The 25,007-nt window shown below is 48.2% G+C and overlaps 1 protein-coding gene across 1 annotated transcript in view; it reads right to left on the reverse strand.

Moving 5' to 3' along the window:
• Positions 1 to 1,321: 1,321 nt before the first annotated feature.
• Positions 1,322 to 25,007, reverse strand: part of LOC119445035 (mucin-5AC) — a 105,989-nt gene continuing 82,303 nt past the window's right edge. The window contains exons 3-9 of the mRNA XM_049663908.1: positions 17,532 to 17,629; positions 16,406 to 16,578; positions 14,144 to 14,331; positions 13,385 to 13,537; positions 10,295 to 10,447; positions 8,803 to 8,945; positions 1,322 to 7,762 (exon numbers count right to left, since the gene is read on the reverse strand). Coding sequence (XP_049519865.1) covers positions 1,325 to 7,762; positions 8,803 to 8,945; positions 10,295 to 10,447; positions 13,385 to 13,537; positions 14,144 to 14,331; positions 16,406 to 16,578; positions 17,532 to 17,629 — 7,346 coding nt within the window. The 3' untranslated portion in view covers positions 1,322 to 1,324. The remainder of the gene's footprint in view (positions 7,763 to 8,802; positions 8,946 to 10,294; positions 10,448 to 13,384; positions 13,538 to 14,143; positions 14,332 to 16,405; positions 16,579 to 17,531; positions 17,630 to 25,007) is intronic.

Here is a 25,007-nt window from a genome sequence, read left to right on the forward strand (position 1 = left end):
CAGTAATTTTCGCCAGACGTTTATCGCTCCCTTGCTTTCAGCGCGGTGGTGTAAGTACATTCCTTCCTTTGAAATATCAATATTTTTTTCCGAATACAGGACCTACACGGAGTGACGGTTTTTCAACAGTGCTTAAGAACACAGCCTGCTTATCCTCGATCACTGCTTGCTTATCCTTGACCACTGCTTGCTTGGCCACGTGCTTAATTTTTTAGAACTTCTGAACGCACCATAACGATGCATTCCAAGTTTAAGAATAGTGAAATTAGTTGACATAGCCGCAACCTCTAAACTGTTCTGGAAAATGACGCACTTTCTTCGTGTTTGCTTGCCACAGTGACACTGCCGATGTGGACTGAAGCAGCATTTTCTTACATCATGGCGAAGTTATAGGCACTGACTGATATTTTATCACTTCTTCTTTGTGCCAATCTTGAAGACAAATCGTCCATTCGGCAAATCGAAACAGCACTTAGCCGGTGTGTCCCTAGAAGACCTCGATCTTAGCAGACTCCCTTCATCGTCTAAAGACAGCTGCGCACTGCCCGTCGTCAATGACGAGGGCAATGATCCGCCTAACTGAATCGGGTGGAGATTTGTGTTGAACAGAGTCATTGGATCCGTGTTCAAACTCAATGGCGCATTAAGGGAAGTCGCTTGAAGTAGGTGAGCAGGGGTGCTCTGCTGAATGGTGCGTAGTCGGTCGACGAAGAAGCCCTGCTGAGACTGAAATAGTGGCGTTGGATGCGTCGAATATTGTTGGGTAGTGGTGAAACCACCACTCGAAATGGTGGGTCCAGCTTGTGCGCCACGAAATTTGAGAGCCTGCTTGGCGGGCGGTGATCTATCTGAGGTCACCTTTTCGGCAGACGTGCGCTCCGGTTTAATAAGGCGATGGAAACTCTCGATGGCTTTCTCAAGCTCCGCACTGTACTCCTCTTCGCTGGTAGGCAGGGGCGGTGCACTTGTGGTTGGCCTGGGCCTCCGAGTTTGGTGCCCACTGCTTTGGCCGAAAAGGTGTGGAGGCGGTGCCAACGATGAAGGCGGAACTGTGGTGATCGCGGGTGGTGGGGGCGGAGTAGCTGGAGTAAATATGTCTTGAGGCACGTACCTAGCGTCCTTTGGAACTGGGGCTTGCGATGTCAGTTCCTGCGACGTTAGGGTTCCAGCATGATGATCTTCAGTGAAAAAGTCGCCAGCAGAAGGTTGCTCTGTCACGAAATGTTGCGGTGTCGTTGTGTGAATATTGAAATTTCTTTCTGCAGAATCCTTAGACTCTTCGCGAGACGAAGGTCTGTCGAAAGTTTGCGAATGTTTGGAGAGCTCAGAAAAGCCGCTCGAAACGTCCGAAGGAAACCTGGAAGCCGGACGACTTGCGAAATTCTTTACATGAGTAACTTCCTCCGAATGTCCGGCCTGTTGAGAAATCGAGAGGCTTGCCGTCACCATGGGGCAACTCGGTGGACGTTTCAGCTGAAGTTGTCGTCCTGAACTCCTGCGGACTTCCAAGCTGAGGTGGCACAGTATGAAACTCCTGGCTGTCATGGTAGGCCATGAGCGATTCGGGGAAAGCATGCTGCTGAGGTGGTTGGCTTGGCACAGGAGGCGATGTGTCTTGCGAATGCACAGGCTCTATCGTAGGCGCGGAGCCACCGCTTTCAATGTGAGACGCGGTATTTGGATGACGCGCTCCATGCTGGTGATTACGTGTGCCATCTATGAGCGATGCGCTTAATTGCTGTTGAGATAACGAATGAGTGTGTGACAAACTGCCGGAGCCAGAAGCGTGAGTGACAGTTTTCGGTATCTCAGCAGTAGTATGTCCTTGGCGAAGTAAGCTCACGTTAGGATTGCTGCCAATTTCCGCTCGAGTGCCGTGAGGTGGAGTCGCCTTGCCTTCCTGTGGTGGTGCCGAACTCTCACGACTGGCGTCGTCAGGGTTCTCAAATGAAGATGTTTTTAGAAGCAGAGTGATGGCCCTGCGCAATTGTTCAGGCGTAAAATCTTCAAGAGTAAGGCCCGCCGGACGGTTTGTCTGTGTATGATGCTGATTTGGAGGCACGTGCACTCCTAGGCTGTCTGCAGGTCCCTGAGTCTTCGGTTGGGTAGCACGGTCTTGTTGGCCATGTAAAATTTGCCTTTCCTCTTCACGTTGGGCTGTAGGTTCGTGATGTGCTGCCGTAGGATTGCTTGTCGGTTTCTGATACAAAGCTGCTTGTGTGGATATTGTATCTCTAAGCGGATCTTGATGAAAATTCCGGGGTGTCTTAGCTGGGGCTGTAACTAGCGCCATGTCCTCAGAATGTCCTGTATTTCTTGAAACCGCCTGAGGTTCACTCGGCGTCTGTGCTCCATTAACATCTACTGAGTTTTGAGGTCTTTCTGGAAGCGTTCGGCTCTGCTCTGTAGGTGTCGGAAAGGTGTTCCCGCCTCGAGTGCCACCAGGAAATGTGGTGTGATGCGTCGCCTTGACGTAATCTCGGGTTTTATGGTCATATTCGAACAAAACTGGCGTCGTTGAAGGACGAACCTGGAGCGTTTCTTCCGGTGCTTTCCTAAAATGCTGCTGCTGGCGTTCTGTTCCGTAAGTAGATTGCGTCGTAGATGGCTTATCACTTATCTGGGGCTGCTGCCGTATGTCTTCAGGTTTTTCTACGTGCGATGCGACCCCTTTAGGCCTGTGGACTTCGTGCTTTGTCGTGAAAGTGTACACATTGCTCAGTCTTGGACCCGAAGAGCTGTTTGTAAGATCTTGTTGCCTCTGGGTCACCGTAAATGCTACAGTGTTCGGTTCGTTAATCGCGCGCAGCAGAGTGGTTCTCAGTTCTTCAGGAGACATTTGAACACTATGTTCTTGGGACATAAGATGGGGAGATTGAGGGGGCCTAACTGTGCGAGAAGCAGGCACAAACTGTTCCTGAGCCGCGCCCCTAAACGCTTGCGCAGCTCCAACATTAGCGGGTGCGGTTCCTTGCGTTGATACGCCATAGTCAGTTGAATGTGCTTGTGCTGCAGTCTCTTGATTACCCGCGACCGGCTTCGCCGTTTGTTGAAAGAGAGCAGCTTGTGTCTGTGTTAGAACTTCAGTGGTCTTCGGAAAATAGGTATGGTCTCTGTAGGAAGTGCTGGCGTGCTGCTGATGCTCGTGAGTTGGGCTTTGACTACCACGCATTTGGGTTGTAATTAAATCTTTCGGTGCAGTCTGCACGCGATGTTTGTTCGTCTCAAATTGTCTTGAGACCGCCGGAACACTGTAGGTGCCTTGGTCAACATACTGGAGCTCTTCTCCACGAGTTACAGCGCTGGCTTTTGGAGATGCATTTAATGTTGATTGCGTTCTGTCTGTCTGTAATGGTCCAAGAGAACTGTGCGGCTTATGTATGCTCGATGTTGAGAACCGCGGCGGTACTGTAGGCCGATATGGGCGGTTTCCACTAGTCTCAGTGTAAAGAGGTGGGCTTTGCGTCGATGGGAGTGCCGGTCTTGGCGGCGCCCTGGCTGGGAAAATACGACGCTCATTTTCATTGTTTTCTGGCACTTCTGCCGCTCTGTGTTGACCAATCGTAGTCTGCCTTGATCTGTAATCGAAACTTCTTGGTTTTGGAGTAAGCGTCACACTTCCGGGCACATCGGTTGTCGTATCTGGCTCTCTTAGATTTGAATTTTCCAGCGTTACAGTCCCTTGAATCTTGAAGATCTTTTCTGGATGACTCGCTACCTGTGATGCTGTTAACTCCTTCACTACCATTCTTCCAAGCTGCGCAGGTTCTCTAGATGTTATCGGTCCGTCTAACGTTGCTCCAGTTTTTTCGTGAGTGAAGGATTCTTGCGAAGGTTGCGGGGGTTCACTTGAAGTTTTTGGTCTTGTGAGTTGCTCTCTCGGCCTAGCAGGAACCGTGACGTGCTCTCTCGGCGCCGGCCTTGGTGTCCCTCGCTCAGATGTCACTAAAGCAGGCTGGGAAGCCAGTGACGGTTTGTACGACGTGAATGTTCCCCTCCCCATTGCGACAGCTGGAGTCGGCAAAGATCGCGAATTCGAAGTTTCCCGGGGCTCAGCCTTGTCAGTAGGTATGTCTATATCTGCTATTGCCCTGACGTTATCTTGATCTACGGATGATGAGGTTTGTCTTACATTTGCAAACTCTTTCTGAACATTTGCGTCAAGAGCTGTGAGTGGAACAGATTCTGGAGGAGTCGAAAATACCTTGCTGCCTGCGACCGCATCCTGGTCATAGCCAGAGGAAGGTCCAGAACCCGCGTGGGTGGCTTCTGTCAAGGCGTCTTGTGAAGGACGAGCATTTATAGCTTGATACGAAGAATAACGTCCTCTGTGAGGCGTAGTGTACGATTGCTGCGAAATCTCTGCAGTTTCGGTGATACGTTGCTTCGAAGTGTATGACGAGTCTTGTGCTGTTGGGAGAACCGTTCTCGGCCTCGTCGTCAAAGTAGTCCGCAGTGGCTCTTGGCTCGGTGCGTTTTCCTGTGCTTCCGTAAGAGCATGCTGTGGTCGTTGTGGCCTGTTAGTTCGTCGCGGCTGAGGCGATTGAGGATCTTGAGGTGACGTGAAATCCGATCCCTGAGTTGGAGCGACATAGCCAGCGTTCTCCTCTGATGTTAGGTAAACTACAGGCCTTTTAATAGGCTTGACTGTTTCCGTTTGCGCATGCTCCGGACGCCGGGACGTGTGTCGTTCTGATGTGCCGGGAACAAAACTCTGCGTCGGGCTTGAGTTTTGTATGGAGCTGCCAGCTACCCCAGTGGATGGCGTATATGTTGTGCTCTTTCCGGTATGTTCTTTTGCTGTCACTAGGCTTCCTCGTACAACAAGCTCCTGCTGAGAATGAGGCATATAAGGGGGTGAGTGGGCCAATTCGCTCTCACTCTTTCGGGAATCTTCGTGCGTGGCTTGCTCAGGGGACGTCGGCTGTGAGGGTCTTGCCTCGATAGCATGCGTGATCGCTTCCGACACTCCTCCTGGTCGCTGCGATGTCTGCATTTCCACACCTTTGTGCGGGATGGTTGAATCAAGACTATGATTATTGTCTTGCAACGAAGGTATGTGACGAGAGGTCTGCTCGCTGGTAGAGTCGGACGAGTGTGTGCCTCTTGGTGGCTCTTCCGTTGGGGGAATGTGTGGACGTCGAAGATGACTGCTCCGCATTGGTTGAGGAGCAAACGTTTGTCGGGAGCCGGCCGAATATTTCTTCGTTGGAGTGAAGTGCCTGGTACCTGGAGACGCCGGAGTCCGCTCAGAGCCCTTGCTTTCAGTAGGGGGGAACGACGTTGATCGCTGCTTCTGGCGGTCGTCGCTGCCTTGAGTGGTCGGAGCGTGATGCACGCTAAAGGAACTGGGCACATTTTTCTCAGTGCCGTAATACGAAGACGCCCCGCTAGTTTGTGCTGTTGGTTGTGGTGGATCTAGTGCAAGCATTGGCGTCAGTGGCTTTTGTGTATGGACTGTTTGGCGGTACTTCAACGTGGTCTGCACGGGCTTCGTCTGAGGAATTCCTGCAGCCGGATGTGTTTTCACATCTTCCTGGCGGATTTTTGGCGTTGTTGTAACCTTAGGTATTCTCCTAAACGGCTCATCGTCGAAGTCCTCAGCGGAAGTTGCTTTTGATGGATCTGCATGTGGCGGAAACGTGCCGTATGAGACTTTACCTACTTTTGCCCATGAAAATGGGGACGTGTCAGAATTAGATGTTGGTGTCCGTGTCGGAAAGGTCGAATTTTGTGTTCTTTGCCGCATCCGCTCAAATACTACGGTAGGAGAAGGTGGATCTGCGTGTGGGAGATGACTCTCAGGTTTGTTCTCCGGCGTAATTTCGTGCTCTGGGTCACTTGTTTTCTGTCTTACGGTGCTCTGAGGTTGCCTACGTGTAGCTGCAAGTGTCCCCTGTCCTTCTCTGGCTGCAGAATTTAGCGTCGGCAAGTTTACAGTGTGTTTGCGTTCTTGGTATCCCTCGTGCGTCGATGGCCTTCTAGTAGTGACTGTTGGTCTGGCAGCGAATCTTGTTCTGCCGGGTGAAAGCGAATGTTCCGGATCGTATTCCACGCTACTAGTCACAGCCTGATCGTTCGAGTGAGCCTTATTGGTAGGCCTGACTCCTATTGACGCGTGAGTCACCGGGATCACTGTAGGCGAGGGTGATGCGGGCACATGTGCTGGTGTTTCTGCGACCGGTTGACCTCTTGGTCGGTTTTCTGGAGGAGGCGGGAAATGCGTCGTAGACACCGGACCTTGTATGTCAGCCGTACTTATCTCCGGCGCAGACGATCTCGAATCGGACTCGGACACGGCAAAATCTGGCGAGCGTGATTCGGGCCTCGTAGTGTCGCTGGCGAATATAGAAGCGGGCAACGTGTCTTGATGCGACATACTGACCATGCGGTGCGACTGCGAACTTCCTCTATGCGGGCCTGGCGTGTAAGTCGCCTGCTCTGGTGCCTGTCTGACCGGTGCGGAATTCACACCTTCACTGACATTGGGGTGATGAGCCGTTGCCCTGTTTTCGCCGTTGGCTGTGACTGTACCTATAGTCGTTCGCGTGGTTTTAGATATATGTGACCTGCTCTGCGGATCATTATCGACTGTGACGTGTGGACCGTCTCTCACAGCACTACGTGCGGTGCTGTGCGTGCCTATATTTTCGGCATACTTTGCAGACGGCGTCCTTGTGCCACGTCCAGTTGGTGTGTGCTCGTACTGAGTCACACCGGGCGATGATACCGTCATTTGAGTCCTGTACACGGGAGGCTTTGTGGTCTGCGTGGTTGATTGGTGTTGCTGATCCCGCGACATCACTGTGAAGTTTTGGTCCGGTTCGAAAGAAGTAGTCCTCGCTGGCCCGTTTTGTCCACTGACATGCATAGTGTCCGTCCTGAGGGTCATTTCCAAAGGACCACCGGTGACCCATTTCCCAGAGCTGGAAATCGGCCTGTCCGGCGCCGTTCTGGTAACGGCAGCGATATCGTCAAGCACGTCACCACCACGGATTGGCGCATCGCTCAGCGTTACATCATGATTCTCGCTCGTCGTGGTGCCTTGGTTCTCGGTTTTTCCACCGTTTGAGACAGACGAAATGGTACGTTCTTGCGCACCATCATAGTCAACGGCCTCACTGGGCTCTCCTGGTCGTTGGTAGGGCGGGAGGGATGTCGGAGCAGGAGTCGTTCTCGGAACAGCCGTTACCGGGTAGCTGTAGTTCAACGGGTCCTCGAGTTGAGTGTTCTCGAGGAACTCCGGTTCGTCGTCGACAGACGTGCGACGTTGAATTGTTGCGGCGCCAACTGGACTGCTCCCGGCGGATGTGTATGCTCGTCTCTCTAATGGTAGCTCCTGGAAATCAGAAGGTCCACTTATGTGTGGGTGTGAGTCGACGTCCCCTGGCTTGTGGTGTGCTTCTCCGGTTGACAGAGTTCGTATCGCTTGGTACAGAGCGCGATAGTAGTCGGCAATTGATTGGGACGGAGCCTCTTTCTCGCGGAGCTCTTCACTCTTGCCTTGCGAAGCGAAGGGCTCAAGGTTGTTAAAGTTCGGAGCCGAGAGTGAGTTGTCTGTTGTGTCGACATCGTATTCATCTTCGAGGTTAGGCTTGATGTTGCTCTGCAAGTTACCGTACGTCTGCACAGATTTATCGTACTCTACACCAGATGAGTGGTAGGAGCGGACCTTGCGAACCAGCGTGATGTTTACGACAGTTGTCTGGCCTTCAACGACCTGGACGGGTACCTCAATGTCGTTGTGTTGTGGAGACGATGCCTGGAAGCGCCAGAAAAAGACATCAATTTAAAGACTGGAAAAAATATTTTGCTCACTTTATGAATTGGCTAAATTAGTTTAAACTACATCGCGGTTTTCAATTACTAACTATAATATATTGCCGAACACAGTTTTAATTTTAATGGCCGGTTCTAAAATATGCCCGCAGCTTCTAAAATTAAAATTAAATGATGGGGTTTTACGTGCAAAAACCACGTTCTGATTATGACGCACGCCGTAGTTGGGGACTTAGGAATAATTTGGACCACCTGGGGATCTTTAACATGCACCTAAATCTAAGTACACGGGTGCTTTTGCATTTCGCCCCCATCGAAATGCGGCCGCCGTGGCCGGGATTCGATCCCGCGAGCTCGTGCTTAGCAGCCCAACTCCATAGCCCCGAAGCAACCACGGCGGGTCCCCGCAGCTTCTATAGTCATAAAGTGGAGTACAGCTGCGCATCTGTAATACGACAGCGTGATGACAAATCCCCTATCCTACTATCGCATGTTTATATCGGCACATCATTTAATTACTGGAGTTCAAACTCTACTTGCCTCGCGAGAACGTGAATCAGTTACAAGGTCAAAATGTAGCGTAAGTACAAATAAGGCGTTGTGTTTATGCTTACATTGCCATATCGCATCTTTTCGAACGATGTTTCACTCTCAATCATATGCACTTGGTGAACATTTGATTCATGCCTGACCTACGCTTAATTTCACTTTATGATATTCGTTTTTCATTCAATGTATATATTGCCTGAGTAATAAAATAAAATTGAGCTAACGTTCCGCTTTGCTAATATTACTTATTTTATTATTTTAGCCATCAATCGGAACATTATTACACCGCACTCAGAATTATTAGGTTCATGTTAGCTCTTTCATTGGTATTCAAGAGAATCTTAGGTAGCGAGTGCGAATGGCCTGCTTAAGCCTCGCAGTGATGACAAGTGAGCCCACAATTAATGAAGTATTTATAATGATATCGCTAATTATTTCAGGCACAAGATCTGAGATTTGCGCCGCCTCGCTCACCATCAGCGTATACGTCCCAGGCAGCAAGATCCTCCAGTACTCGCCCTTGCGGCTCGTCTTGAACGGCATGTAACGCCCTTTGATCATGAGCCTGGCGTTTGCCACGGGGTATCCTTCGTCATCGGTGATTATTCCGCGCAGACCTATAACCGTAGAACATAAAACAGAGATAATGCTACAGTTAATTATGTACAACCCACAAGTGCGACACATATCTTATTCACGTTATACTAATAGTTGCCAAAGGCTCGTGTCAACTTCGAAAAAAAAAAAAAGCCTTTGCTCTGTTGCAACATCAATACCGAGGACGCTATATCGCCACCTTTTCCTTAATAATGAAGGCGAAGACATTTCAGCCTTTGGACATTTCCCTGTGATGGTAGTCTTGTTTAGGCCTACTGGCGTAACGTAGGTGCTCGTGGAACCTACGTTACGGAAAATGCTGAGAAGAGGAAGAATATATTTCTTGCCGTTACGCAGGCGTAAGCTAAAGAAAACACAACGGCAGTCGCTGCGCCGTGGTGGAGCCACCGTAAAGCAACATCGCTGATTGTTGCCATACATTGATTAATCTGACGACATTCAGACATGCAGAAAGGCAACCCCTGCCTCTCTCATAGTGGGGGACAGAACTTGTACCATAACACTGGCTAGCTAGCGAGCTTGGTTTCACAGCTCCTTGAAGATGTTATCTGCTGGGCGTTGTCTCACCCCGGAGGGCAACGATAGACGACCATAATGGTTAGACTTCTACTCGAAAACTGCAACAGTCACTGTACAGCGGAAACTGTCTCGTCATTTCGCAGAGCAGCGTGTGCAACATGCTGAAGCTCGATTCTCTTACCGAGTGCGCGTTCAACGCGTTGTCCTATAGGTTCGCGATTTGCCTGCAACCACTCGCTGTAGACGCGCTCAAAACTGTTCCGTGCCTTAGCCACACCATCATGTCACCAATGTCTATTTGAGTTGTCATGACAGGCCTCTGTGCCATATCCTGCTCTCTGATGGAGGTGTACCTCATCCATTCGCTAAGATGTAGACTGGTGCCACTTCTATTGGCGATGCTTATTCCATGCATCTTCAAGAGAAAATGCAACTGTGGCACACCTTGCGTAAATTGGCATTTGCGCAATGCGCGTAATTCAAGAAACGTTGCGTAACTAGCACAGCTACATGCTCCAGTGTGTAAATGTTTGGTTTAAAATTATATCCAAAACATTTAATTTGAAGTTATTACATTTTAAATCGCGCGATTGCTTTCAATTCCTGACCTTGTGTGTCGAGCTCCGCACTAATGTTGACCACTTAAATTTGGTGTTTACCAATATAGCTCATCTCTCCCTTTTGTGACAAAATTTATCTGTGTTCAATGGACATGAAAAATAAAGTAAACATGATCAGTGAAGCACGTCAATTCCTTGCCCTCCAATTGTCGATATCCAGCTTACTCTCTCATTCTAACAGCAAAAACAAAACAAAAATGTTTTCTCACCTCTCTGGGATTCCTCTATTAACTTCATCAAGGGCTTCATGTTGTCCATCCAGAAACGCCGCAACTGATAGGACAGAGGGTACTTGCAACACGACAGCTCGAGGGTGACCTCCATGCAGCCTGCTTGCACGTACGTATAGTCCGGCATGCTACCTGCGTGCGTTTGTTCCCAATGACTTGCAAACTAGATGCCGTGAATTAAGACACCGCCTCCGCCAGTAGAGAGAGCGAATCTTTGACGGAAAGCTGAGAACGCCGTACAGCCCACAGGCTATTAAAGTTTTTTTTTTCAGCTGCATAATCCACAATACACACAAGCAGAAATGCCCGTTTACCAGCCATGACCCAGAAGAAGGGGATTAAGGAAATGAGTATAACTGCTCGATGTCTAGTAACAACCAGAAGAAGCCAACAGAGGATGAAGAAAACGGGAGCATAGAAATTTCCCCCATGTTTTCCTCGGATTCCGTTTTAATATTGCCTCGACAGCCCACTGTTGTCGGAGGACGTTATTTTAGGCCCTTGGCCAGGCGTTAAATCAAGTTTTAAGACCATCCAGGCGTTACTGGACTTTTTAAAAAGTACGGGCCTGGACTGTAAGCTTGGAGTAGACCAAATTGCTTGCTATATGTTTTGCATTCTCCTCCTCTCGTCATCGTCACCTACCATGCTCCTCTTCTTTCCCTCTTCCCCTTCCCCTAGCGCAGAGTAGCTGGCTAGAGGAATATACCTCAGTCCGACCTCTCTGCATTTCCTATGATTAAACTTCTCCCTCTTTCTCTTTTTTTGCCAGTTACCAGACAGTTGGATTTGTGACTGCATATTACCTAAACTGCGCATCGTGACAAGGGGACTATGGATATATGGGACGCACTGCCCCTGCAGGTTTAGCGATTTTTGGTAAATTGGTGCATTAAATGCATAAGTATTAGTAGGCTAAATCCACCACAGCCCTGCACATAGTCGAAAAACAGTTCAGCTTAAAGTTGAAGTGTAGACGCCAGAGCAGCACGGCTGCTCCTCGACAGGAAAGACGGCTGATAAAAGCAGCTGTAGTCTATAGTCATTCCTTGATTCTTAATCTGAAACACGTGCTGCAAGGCATGTAATAACCAAAGTGTGCAGCCATGCATCATGCAGATACCGCAACAATATTCGTACTGAACTTCTTGTCCACGACTTTGACTGCATGGTACAGCTGCCAAGTAAACCCGCCTACAAAAGTTGTCATAACGCGGTAATTGCAAAAAGCTGAGGTATCTTAACGCAAGCATATGACCTCTTTAATGAAAAGCGGATTTTGCAGTCGAGTAAAAATGCCTACGACGCACATCTTTCATTTCCTTTACAAAATTTACCCGCCTTGCGAGTTCAACATGCCACAAACTCTGAGTATAGACAAGACCAAGCATGCCTTCGAAGCGTCAGGCTCAACGTGGCGTACACCAAACTACCTTAAAGGCAAATTACAGTTAATATACTCGCCTAGGTGTTCAGTGTTCAATGTTCACGAGGACTTGCAGCACGTATTTTTCTGATAGCAGTCAATATTCATCATACGGGCACTCTCTGAACGCTACGCTGCATTTGTACCATGACTCTCGAGCCTAAACCTGAGGGACAATCTTGGCCCCTGGCGAAACACTTCTTGTGTGCACTGCGTGGTGCGAAAACGCTTCTGGCAATTCTGAGAACTACGGGCATTAATCAGACTTCTTTCTTCTTCTTCTGGGGTTTTACGTGCCAAAACCAGTTCTGATTATGAGGCACGCTCATACTTAATCAGACTTTATCATCGGTTTGATATGTGCGTGTCTATAGGTGTATGTGACGTTTCTTCTCTCTTTCTCTCTCTATCATGCGTTTGTCTGACCACTGTGTACAGCATATCTCTCACTCAACACCTGTAGTATAGCATTTCAGGCTAACATTTTTATTAAAGACAACCCATCTCCAGGTAGATTGCATAAGCCGCAAAATATGTCTATTGAGAAAAGTTTTCTGAAAATGTGCATACCGGACTTTCGTGTGCCTTCTCCTCACAAGTCGCTTCTGTCGGACACATTATAAATGACTCGTTGGGTCCAAAAGCAGTGTGTGAATAGAGCGAAAATTGAAAGACACCGGTTCTTTTCTCGCTCCCGGCATCAAGCAGTGCTGCACTGATGTTCAGAAATTTTGTGTTTACAGGCGGTGGCAAAGAAATATTAGGGCACCATGTCCCTACTGGGAAATTGTCATAAAATGAGTAGTATTCTTTGTAGGCATTACTTATGAAGCCTATAATGTACCCTTGCAACCAAGAATGCCATATTTCAAGCGATAAGCAACTGCAAAAAATTACTGTGAAGACCCCCCCCCCCCCTCCCCATAAAATAATCTTTACTACTAAGTTTATGTTTGGTAAATGAAAGAAATGTTGCTGTAATGTTTTTTTTCTCGCATAATTTTCCCGCGGACAAGCTCGCCTTCATTCCAGCGTGTCCGCTTCAGAAGCTTCTCCCTGTTGTTGCTTGCGTTGTCGGTGCGTTGCTTCTCTGCGCGAGCTCTCACCTGCGTTCCAACTGCGCCTCAGTAAGGCCCATTCGAAACGCGCCAAGCGTCTCAACGCGCTGGCTTGCGCGCGAGGAATTCATAAAGGTGTCCTATGCCACTCGTCGATGCATACGTCCGTGGCGTAATGGGTAGGGCTTCTTTACTAGACGTCGTGTGTTCGAATCCTGCCGTCGGACAATTGTAGTGGTAATTATTTATAAAGCAGTTTAAAATAATCAGTTTGCGAAGCCGTTTGAAGCCAGATGCACGAAGTTTAGGCAATTCTGTGCATTAACCATCACTCCCGGCTGGCTGACAAAATATCGCGTCAGAGGTTCGTGCTCCCACAAGTAGGTGGCGGTAAGCGGACGGAAGTTTGTGCGCACAATTCGCAGAAATTCACCTCTTCCAGCCTAAATGGCGGTACCGAATTTTTTGGACACGGAACAGAAGGACCAACGCAACGGAGCCTAAAATGACCCCTATCACCTAGCCAAAGAATGCTACGCGTTAAAAAGAAGGCAGCAGAAAGACTGGAACGTCGCGTATACTCGCCCTTGAACGGGTACCACTTGGCGCCGTTGACGATGCCGTCGTGGTAGGTCTGCCGCTCGCACGAGAACCGGCGCATGGTCGGGTGGTTCAGCGAATAGGTGCGCGCCAAGTGCTGGAACACATCGTCGTCGGGCGTCCTCGACTCCACCGTGTCTGAGAGACGAAGAATATCAAACGTTTCATCATGTTCGCAGGCTTGACGCTTCCAAAGCAGCACTATATCGACACCTCCTTTTTTTCACAATATCAGTTAGAAAAGTCACGCCGTAAATCGATTTGCACCTTAAGGGTGCTTTACTGTCTATATCTCACACCCTTACAACCTCAGAGGTGTAAGGCCGGCAGGGTAAATTATAGACCGATTTTCACCCTTAAGGAACCTGAAGAGAAAAAAAAAATGGGTGTAGGCAATACACAGGAGACGATCTCCTTTTTACGCATTTGTTTTGATGTGCCTACTGTCGGCATATCGGTATCTCTTTGCTTGCAAGTGGCGAGACCTCGGACGTTATTCTTCGTTTTATTTATCGCTCTTTTGAATGTGCAACCTGCAATGACTTTTTTTTTTCCCGTTCGCACAGCCATACTGTATTATTTTTTCCTTGTTTAGTCTTAGTGGTTTATCAGATTTATTTTTTATTTTTTCATTCTATTTTCTTTCCTCCTTCCTTTTCTTTATTTCTTCAAGATACCGGACATAAAGTACTAATAACCCGGCAGAGTTTCAATCTGAACGTCTCGCGTCCGAACCTCACTCACTCTGTCCGTACGTGTCGTCGTACGGGTACCGCACAAGCATGGCCCCTCCGTGCAAGTTGCCCGAGAGCACAAACGGGATGGTGTCAATCCACTTGCGCACCGCCGCCGTCTCCGGCTCCTCCACATTTCGCACGGTGTGACTCGGGTCCGGGAAGTTGCGATTCAGGTCCACGCCGGCACTGTTGTACCTGCACCGCGAAGAAGCAGCCAGTCAGTTTGGTGTTCGTCATGGTAGAGCGGTTTAACGTAGCTGTACGTTGATTAGCGTAATCACACCTTTTGAGCCTGAGTGCCGAAGACGCAAAGCGTCCGATACCATTTACGGACTGCATCACGCTCAGAGTGCATGCGTGCAGGCTTCCTTCAGTATCAGGATACTAACGATGACAAGTATATGGTTAATGCTGCATTAAAGCAAGGGAAAAAAAAGAACAACTATATTATGCCGTGGACTTCACAGGTGAGATGCAGAAAAAGTAAAGGAATCGGTCAAGTTAGCCTGTTTGTAAGCGTGAGTGTTTGTGCGAAAGTGCGGTGTGATGCTTTTTCCGAAGTTTGTATATGCTAGCCTGCGCCGGCGATGTAACGCTAAAAAAAAAAAAAAAAAAAAAAAAAAACAGCTGCTCTCAAAGCTGCACAGGTGGTCGGCACGCGCTCGTGTCACTGCTCCCGCGTCCGTCGTCGTCGTCTGTTTCCACAGCTGGCTACGTTGCCGCTAATTATTCCAGCGTAGAATTTCACTTCTCTTCTGTCGTCGTAATGGGGAGGCCGCGTTTACGGGGGTATGAGCCATTCATTGTGTTACGTAACGGACAGATTTAATTTTGAAGAAATTTCATGGAGATCCATCCAGAATGAACGCGCTCAGGAAAGGGGTCGTTGTCCACGTGCTGATTCTAGGGTTAGGGCTTCCGAAGCCCAGGCGAAACGTCAGCGAAGAGCCGCGGACCCCGAGTTGAGGGAGCACGATGTTGAGGCCAAACGTCAGCGTCGTGTAGCCCTCCAGGAACCCGACAACGGTGGTGCACGCCTCGGCGACGCTATAGCGCCAACTTCCCGGTACGACGGCCACGTTTCAACGCGAGTTTCTCAACCGGAACTTCGGGGCCAGCTGCAGTGCGTGTGACCGGTTGTGGTTAGAGCACAACGCGGTATTCGTCGGCGCAATTCGTTGGGAGAAACACCGAAGAAACACACGACAAGCTTCGCTTAACCCAATTTCCTCGACAGGGGAAGGGCTATTAATTATTTCCGTGATCTCACGTGCACACTCACTCACGCGTATACTGTCACAGTGTGTCTTCCTGCGAAGAATTACGATGACAGCACGCCAAGATTCCTTTCTATACATTACTGCATAGATGTGCGCACAAGGGCGAGAACCGCAGAGCGGCAATGCACATCCCTTTCTTAATTACGCTAAAGATGGCATATATTTGCCTCGTAGCACCAAGTTCCATGTATAACGCAGATTACTGTGGAATAAAGATAATTTGGAAGGTCATCACGTGCGTCGGCGTATAGTTACAGTGGTTTTGAATATTAAGCTTAAGCTTCTCATTTCTTCATTTCAGATGAAATTATCTCAGTTGCCCGCATTTGAGATGCTCGGCAGCTCTGCAGCTTGCTGATGTGGAGGTAACGTCAGCGGGTGAAAGCACCAAGGAGATGAGAGGCAAATTCTTGGAAACTCCCTCCTTTTGTGTAATTCGTGATTACTACTGTAAATAGTCTCTTCTATAGATTATCCATTTTCTTACCAATGTATCTTGTACATGTATAACTTTGCAAATCTAGTTTCTGTAGTGTATACTTTCTTCATTTGTTTCTTTGTCCTTTTTTTTTGGCTGCATATGTGCATTAGTTAATATGCTTTGTAACCAGTTAGCTATATTAGTTGAGTGGGGATTCATTGTAAAAAAAAGTGTTTTCTTTTGGACAGTGCATTTCGTTTCACAGTATGTCGTACAGAATGCGCAACGACGTTATGCATCTACCTGTATCATGCGTTGACACTGTCCGGCTGTACGGGGTGACGAGGCTAATCAAGCGGTGGTTAACACTGCTTTTTTCTCGCGACCTTCGGTTTCTTCTCTGAAACTGAAATAAAAGATGAACTGAACTCAAGGACGCGGAGCATTTCCAAGGATTTAGCTTCCCTTCGCACGCATCAACCGTGAATATAGAGAAGCGTGAGCAGTAGGCCTCTATACGGCCTCCTCTTATTGTACGTGCATATATACCCCTGTCATAACAACGTACCGCCCACGTAAGCCGGCGCATTGTCCTTCCCTGGATATGGACATGCCGTCGGGGTTCATACTGGGCATGATGTGAATGTTGGTGTTGTCCAGCAGCCATCGGATGCGCGGGTCGTTGTCGTAGCCGTTGATCAGGTGCTCTATCAGGTGAAGCATCAGTTCCTTGCCCACAACCTGCATGCATGCGTATAGGAAACGAGAGAGAACGCGCGCGGAGTTAAACGACCAGGCGGCAAAGCTTTTGCGGTAAAAAATACAAGCTTGTTCAAAGCTTTCTTATAACGAGATCCTCAGCGTGTGGCTGAAGTTCACTTCTGGCGCTAATTTCATGTCTCTTATTGTGTTTGTCAGTAAATTCAGAATTTGTCTCCCGTGCAGTGTGAAACATTCTCTAGGGATTGTTCATCTACTCATCGCACGCGAGGAAGCGTGACATATTTCTAAATATCACATTTTTATCTGACTAGAGGACTAGCTACAGCACGAGGTGACATGACGAAAAAACTAAGTGAGCCCACTTAAAGTGAAAGAAATTACAAATAAGGCGATGACACGTGTTTATTGCTTCGACACATTGTAATACACGCAAAAAAGCGCCATGAAAATATGTTCATGCAGTAAGATGAACTTTGTTCTTTCGTGTTTTTTTTTTTAATATGAGGTACTCGATCATATTTCAACATAGCTGTGAGGGGTGGCTTCGTCCTGTCTTTGTGGCAACCATCGTATTGTTGTAGTCTTCGTCACCGACACAGATATCGCTGTTCTGTGGGGGCATCTTTAAAACTTTCCTATGTTTGGCCCACTGTGTTACATCATCTTCATAAGGTGGGGTCCAGCTACAAAGTTGATGTACCCGTGCGAGGATGGCGATCACATTGAAAGAAATTCAGTCGCATAATACCATTAAATGTCCTTGTATGAGCCAATGCCACTAGATTGTCCATATGCACAAGGGTTGATAAATCATTATCATGTTACTGGTGCGAAGTGCGGGATCATACGAGAAAGGGAACTTCAAATCTGAAAAAGCACCTTGTCATCGCACTTGCATGTGGCAAAAACACTAAAGCCAGTTATTTGATCTCTCGCGATTATAAAAGTGGGCGTAAAGCACACGTACGTACCTCGTTCCCGTGCATGTTGGCTACGTATTTCATGGACGGCTTAAGTAGCTTGTTATTCGTTGAACGCGACGACAGCAGGAGAACCCACAGCTCTCGACCTGCAATAATATAAGGAGAAAAGGTCAGTGCAAAGGATACTTCAGGGACTTCAAAGTGATAGTGCAGTAATAGCTCAAAAGAGCGTCAAACAATCGAGTGCGCATAGCTAATCGGGCTATATAGTGCACCTTTGGTCTTCTAGTGCTACCTTTTACCGCGACAAGTGAATGTCAGCTGCTTGCGCTAACCATACCACGTCGAGCATGTCCAATTAACGCATGGCAGTGGTGTTAGCGCTACAACACAGCAGCAACCGCACGCTGAAACGTATTTGAAAAGGTTTTCTGATGGGGTACTTATACCCACGGTATTATAGCAGGATTATCATTGACATCGTTTTCGGCAAACCTATGCGAGAAGCCAACTAGCCACGTGCCACCACGGACGAGGTTCAACCATGAAGTTCGTAATTCGTCCACATCTGTCGCTAGACCAGCAGTTATATAGGTTGCCGCGTCGCGTGTCTATGGCATGACGCCGTCATTACATGTTGCATCCTCTATGAACCGACAACGTGGATATTCCCCTTATGCAAATATGCGCCTCGGGGGGGGGGGGGGGGGAGTCCTTTTATAGGACGAGGTGAAGTAGCGCAGTGTGAAACGTATTAAACTGGCATGATAATTTCGTCACTTGCATATAGTTCATGCCATTCTCTCAAAGAGCGTGATTACTCCAGGCAGTGCCAACGGCACATGTATCAACCTCTGTTGCGGAGAAAAACTAATTAAACTCTGGCCTTTTGCCTTCGGTCATACTCTTGGCGTATGATTTCCAAATTTTCAAAGAATATTTTAGCCTGCTAGCTCACCTGGAGGATATCATGTCGTGGAGGAGCTTGCGGGGAGTAAGCGCGGAAACACAAACACACACACGAGAAACTTCAATCGGCCGAGGTGCCGCAGCTATACAACAGACTGTCGGCACCTGTGGTTTCTTTGACGGCATCGATCATGTGGTCAACGCATTAAGCTATTTCTTCAATTAAAACCATGTATGTTGGGAGGAATCGGATAAGGCTTGATATCTATCACTGGCGAAGCTCCCGCATTAGACGCAGGTCGAGACGCAGCTGTCGCTCGTGTGAACACGAGGAAATGCGAGGAAACAGGGGCCGAATTTGCAAAGCTTCTCGCTCGCAAGTGCTGTTTGCCATAGGCTACCTAAGGATACGTCCAGCATCATGATTGGCTGGTATTTCCACTTAAGAATAACTCTAGCGTAAGAACTATTCTGTGAATATGGGCCGAGTACTCTCAGCGTTCGTCGTCACAGCTTTCGTGCTCAGCTATTTGGCACACCGGATTTAGTTCACCCGTGCCTCACTACGTGTCACTACGATGTGTATTATTTTAGGGAGCCTACATGCAACGCAGCGTTGCATGTAGGCTACCTATATTATTTGCCTCGTTAGTAAACGTCAGATATTCTCAATGTATTTTGTGTGTCAATACACTTTTCTCCAGGATTGCCCTAGACTTCCGCTTGAAAAGAATTAGAGCATAACTTTTTATAGTAAAGCAATAAATATTGAGCCTATTTTCAGTCTCGCCCCGAAAGAAAACTGCCGTCCCAGTTTTACAGCGAAGCTGTTAAGCGAAGCTGTACTATGGTGGGAATTGTGTATTTCTAATTATGACTATTAAGATGTGATGGTGCAATTGGTTATTTGAACTATTAAAGAATGAGAAATATATATGATCCGGCGGTTTTCATTTATTTAGTGACCACAGGAACCATGGCCTTATGGTCGCTACGGTACACCGCCATAGGGTGTACGGCAAAGCTTGGCACGTTCTTCATAAACACGTCGCCAACGCCGCGCGCGTTCGGTGTGAACGCCGGCAAAACGCCGCCCCCGTCGACAACAGTTCTGCGTGTTGTTTGTGTGACCTCACACAACCGCTGTCAAAACGCTGGCGTGAGCAAGCGCGCCAGCAGCAGCGAGCGAAAGTTCATGCGGTCTATCGCTTCAACGGAAACTGAGCGGCGAAAGCACAGCGCATACGAAGGTAGGAGCCCTGTCGCAGATCGATTTCAAGATACGATGCGCCGGTCGCCGCGCAAAGTACAAGTACGCAGTTAATTGATCGCAGAGCAAAAGCCGCACTCCGTCCCTCCCACGCTGCCTTCCCGCTTTCCTCATTTCGCGTGGGTGATTGAGCCGCATTTGGTGCCGCAGCTAAACGTCACCTCCCCTCCCTCCCGTCCCCCCGCGGCCTTTCGCGCGACGGAAGAAGTCGCGTTTGCTCTCCGCCGTGCGTTCGCTCCCCGTCAAAGCGCGCGTCCCTCGCGCGCTTTCACTCGCACATACATACAGCCAATGAGGGTTTTTTCTACACGCGGACGTGACCATCGGAGACTGAGCCCTTAACAGCTTCTCTGTAAAAGGCCGCAAGAAGCTCAGCAATCTCACTGTGAGGAACTGTTTCGACGTGTTGCCATGTGTGGATTAGTCATTAGCTCCTAGTGGATTCGTCATTAATATGAGAAAAAAGTATCAAGGCACGTTTCTTTTATATCAACTTTCTGAAAACATCGCTACACAGGGTGTTCATTTTTAGGTTTACGGAATTTTTAAACATCACCTGTGGCAGGAAGCATAATTCTTATCATTGAGCTGGGTTATTCGATGAGGCGGACATTAGTAGCACGAGAAATTGAAACACATATTCAACTAATTAACAAAAATACTAATTAACTTCTTCATTAATTACTTTTCGACACATATTGCAATTTACGAATTGTAGCCGGCGAGCTTGTTAAGCGTATCCACTTGGAATGAATTTCCAGAATGACATCAGTTTGGAGATATGCGCCATCAAACTCGCCGTAAAAATGCATTGTTGTTCCACTTACTTTTTAACAAAATTCTGTTTTATACACTGAAGGACAAAAGTAACGGGAATGTACTTCGTCCCACACTTTGGGAAATAATATATCAAAACTGGTGCCGTCCTGGAAATTATTTTCAAGTGGATGCGTTTATGCAAATCACCGGCTACAATTCATAAATTGCAATAATGTCGTAAAGTAATTAACTAAGAAGTTCATTAGTCAATTCCCGGTATATTGCTAAGCGTCGTTGCTTTGCTTTTTGGCGCTGTTCGTTTTTGATCGGATCATCGCCGTTATCAAACTATAACCCGAGGAAAGACACGCCTACAATACTCGCAATTTCTTCAGCGTTGTCGTTGATCGTATAGCAAAGTAAGCCTGTCTTGATCAGATTGTGCGAGTGTCGCGAACACTGTTGTACATTCTCGAATTTATGCATGTACCCAGCACTTCGACCAGATGTCCCGTTGTGGTCACGGTGAAGGATCGAACCCTGCCAATATATTGAGTTCAAAGTTAAGTACTTATTTCCAAATAAAAAATTCATCTCTTCACTGAGCTTCTGCATTATTTGATTTTTCACCGTCGCTGCAACATGACAATATTGCCTCCGATACCTAAAAAGGCTTGTGAAACCCAGAATATTTTCCGAAATAAAGCCAGACTTGGCAAATAGCGAGTCCTACCACCTATGTCAATGTATGCCCATTATGCGAAAAAGAAAAAAAAAGAAGGAAAATTCTTTAAAGCGGTTACGTCGCTCCAGCCGCCGGCAGATGGCGCGAGTGGTTGACGTTCCAAATTCCAATGTGCGTATTTAGTCACGATTCATTACATTTCCCATTCTTATCATCGCCGTCATCGCTCGGATCGGCTACTCGGCGCGCTGCATCCGATGGACTGACCAAAGCACTGGCGAAGAGTGGAAAGTATGGAAAACGAAAGGGAGGATTACCAATACGACAAACCATGCAGAAACCATCGAAACTGATTGTCACAGCAAGCGAATAGCCTCTACGCGGACCGCATACTTTCGAAGTATAATGCTCACGACACTAACGCTCTTTTGATGATGGCGGCGAAAATTATCGTCCACTTGTTTTCGTAGGTACGACAGCGTGACGACGGCGTTGTCGCGGCGATAGAATTACGACGAGGCAGATGATGACGGCGCGACGACGACTGCAGCAGCATGACGTCAGCGAAATGACGTCAGCGTGACGACAATGACACGACAACGGCTGCGCACCTGGCCACTTCCTTTTCAGCTCGTTTACGCCACGGATGCCGACAATTCGCTTTAATATTGTTCACGTCCAACCCCGCTGTGAGAGTCGGTCTAAGCGAAACTGTGGTGAGCTGGCAATGCATAGTTGACAGCCACTTAAGTATCCTTACGTGGTCTGAAGTAGAGATGGGTCGCTCAGGAGCGAGCCGAATCTTGTGAGCGGCTCTTATTAAAGAACGAGTAAGCCGTGGTTCAGTAAAAGTGAGCGGCGGTTCTTTTGGAGAATGGGAGCCGGTTCTCTCGCGTTCCGTGAGCCATGCCGATGCGTTCCGCCAGAGCCGGGTCTTCTGCTGGTATGCTGGGTGCGACTTCCGCGCCATCTATTAGCGGTACGAGAAAGCGACTGCCCTCCCGCCCTTCCTCGCAAGAGTCGCCTTCACCCCCCTCGCCTTCGGCTGAACAACGAAAGAACCGCCGCTCACTTACTGAACCACGGCTCCCTCGCTCTTCAACAGAGCGGCTCAAAAGATCCGACTCGCTCCTGAGTGCTCACTTACTGAACCACGGCTTCCTCGCTCTTCAAAAGAGCGGCTCAAAAGATCCGGCTCGCTCCTGAGCGGCTCCAGGAGCGAGCCGGATCTTTTGAGCCGCTCTTTTGAAGAGCGAGGGAGCCGTGGTTCAGTAAGTGTGCGGCGGTTCTTTCGGAGAGAGGAAGCCGGCTCACTCTCGTTCAGTGAGCGGTGAGGAACCGTTCCTATAGAGTGCGCTCAGGAGCGAGCCGGATCTTTTGAGCCGATCTTTTGAAGAGCGTGTGAGCCGTGGTTCAGTAAGTGAGCGGCGGTTCTTTCCGAGTGAGGACGCTGGTTCTCTCTCGTTGAATGAGCCGTCCCGAACCGTTCCGTCAGAGCCGGGTCTTCTGCTGGGTTTCGAGGTTTCGATTTGTGACCGACGAATGGTGGCCGGTGTGGGCAGACTCGCTCGCAGTGTGTGGTGTGCGCAGCAGTCCCTTTGGTTTTTTGTGCGTCCTATGGTGTGGCACCCGATGCCACCGAGGGGAGAAGTAAAGAAGCCTTAATTGGCAAAGGATGGGTACCGTTCGTTGCCTGCTGCTGTTCGAATGATGTCTCACGACTCTCACCGATCGCACATCGTGCGCTGGTCCAATAACACTTCGAAGATGGTCTTCCGTGTCTTTAAAGACAACAGGTGAACGTACAGTTTACGTCCTGGTCTTCATTTGTGCTAATTAGTGTAGTCATGAAAATGTCGCCCAGGACAACCACTTCAGTGCATTTTCTGAGCGTTTATGATTAGCACATCATCGAAACGAGGCCAATGATCTGTTGTGTTGTAATAGAACTTGATTTTTTTTCTTTTTGTCCTGGCGAATGATGGCATGATCGCCAGCTTCGCGCGTGCGCTCAAGAGAAAAAAAAACGAAAAAAAATATTGAAAAACGAAAGGTACGTGCGGCAGTTTTCTGGATCTTTCGTATGATTTTTGTATTGTACTTCAAGAAATGATTTCTACATTCATTTTGCATGGCGTTACAACTCATTCATATTATAGTGAACGTACGTATGTGAACAAATGAATAAAGTTGAAAGATAATGTACAATCATTTTGTGTTCTTATTTTGACGAAAGTTGATTTTAAAGTACCACAAAAGCAGACAAGCTTCTGTAATAACGATGAAGTTACATATGTTCTTTTTTTCTGAGAGAGGTACGTCGCATTCTGCCTGTTACAGTATCATAAGCATTTTATCACCAATATCAGAAAAGAAAGTTTTATTACAACTAAAAATTTACGCTTTTAATATATGTAAAAATATTCTCTTAACATAGCGAAAATACCAATAACACGGTTATTAAATTATGCATATATCGTTTTTTTTTCAAAGCCAGATAACCATTGAATATGCATAACACAGGTTACACGTTTAATTGAACCGGTGAGCCGTTCAAGTGAACCGGTTCATTTCAGTGAGTTGAGCCGTTCCGAGCCGCTCACTGAAGTGAGCCGTTTTGCCCATCTCTAATGAGAGCACCAAGACGTAGGCGGCTGTTTCATGAGCTACATGACACGCATGTCATGACATGAATGTCATGACACGTCATTTATGTTCGTCATGTACTCTTGTCATGGTATGCCAATTTCGGTACATACAAAGTTGACGAAACGACCATGAGAGCACAAAGACGTAGACCGCTAGATAGATAGATAGATAGATAGATAGATAGATAGATAGATAGATAGATAGATAGATAGATAGATAGATAGATAGATAGATAGATAGATAGATAGATACTGTCAAAGTACCAAATGTTCGCCAAGAAATGCTGCTTCGCATTTAAAATAGCGTCTCTTCCTCTCCACAATCGCTTTCTCTCCCTCTCTCCCTCTATCTCTCTCCACTCAGGCGAGACGCGTTCGCTAAAAAGTGGTGCCAGTTCCTTTCGGGCGCATCGCACGAGGATTTATGTGCTGCACGTTAACGCTGACGCATCGCATCATGATGACGCGCTTGAAATGCAATGTGCTAGCGCCGCGTTCATGTGAACGCGGCTGCAGGTGGAGAGGAAGGCAGACGGGAATATCTTAAAGCCCAGACCACACGTACGCTTGCAAACGCGCGCAAGCGAGGCTGCCATGCGCAGCCATAACCCCGAACTTCAGGAAGCTATCCATAGGTGGCTGAGGTGGTAGATGCGGCTACCGCGTAGGACCCTCTCTCGCCTTCTTCTCGCAGCCCCTTTGCCTTTCATCTCTCATCTCATCCATAGTAAGCCCTGCAGGACGAAGGCCTCCCTCGCGATCTCCAAGTTACCACTGTCTGCGCTAGCCTATCACTTGCGCCTGCATAATTTCCTAACTTCATCAATCCCACCTGGTTTCTGCCGTCCTCGACTGCGCTTTCCTTCTCTTGTATTTATTCTGTAACCCTAATGCCACCGCGTCGCCCGCGCGACACCCATCACGTGACCACAGAACGCCTATGACGTGACCACGGCCAACCAGCGTGACTTCCGGAAAGACTCTTCGCGCGGCGTGCAGGCAAGCCCGGGCAAGCTGCGTGCTTTGTGTTCGTCGTTCCGCGCGTTTGGTAGGTGATCATGGCAGCCGCGACGAAACGCGCAGGGACGCGCGGCAACTGATGATGATAAGTGGTTCTTGAGGGAAAGGGAAAGGTTGGCGCTATCTTCTGCAGCCCTTGAGGGAGCACGGCTCAGCGCCAATCGTGCATCGTTTGGGTGCGCGCCCTCTTCCTCTATCGGACGCGACGTGACGTCGAGTGAGCGCGGCTCGTG

Source organism: Dermacentor silvarum, chromosome 3 (genome assembly GCF_013339745.2).
Source record: "Dermacentor silvarum isolate Dsil-2018 chromosome 3, BIME_Dsil_1.4, whole genome shotgun sequence".
NCBI classification, from domain to species: domain Eukaryota; kingdom Metazoa; phylum Arthropoda; class Arachnida; order Ixodida; family Ixodidae; genus Dermacentor; species Dermacentor silvarum.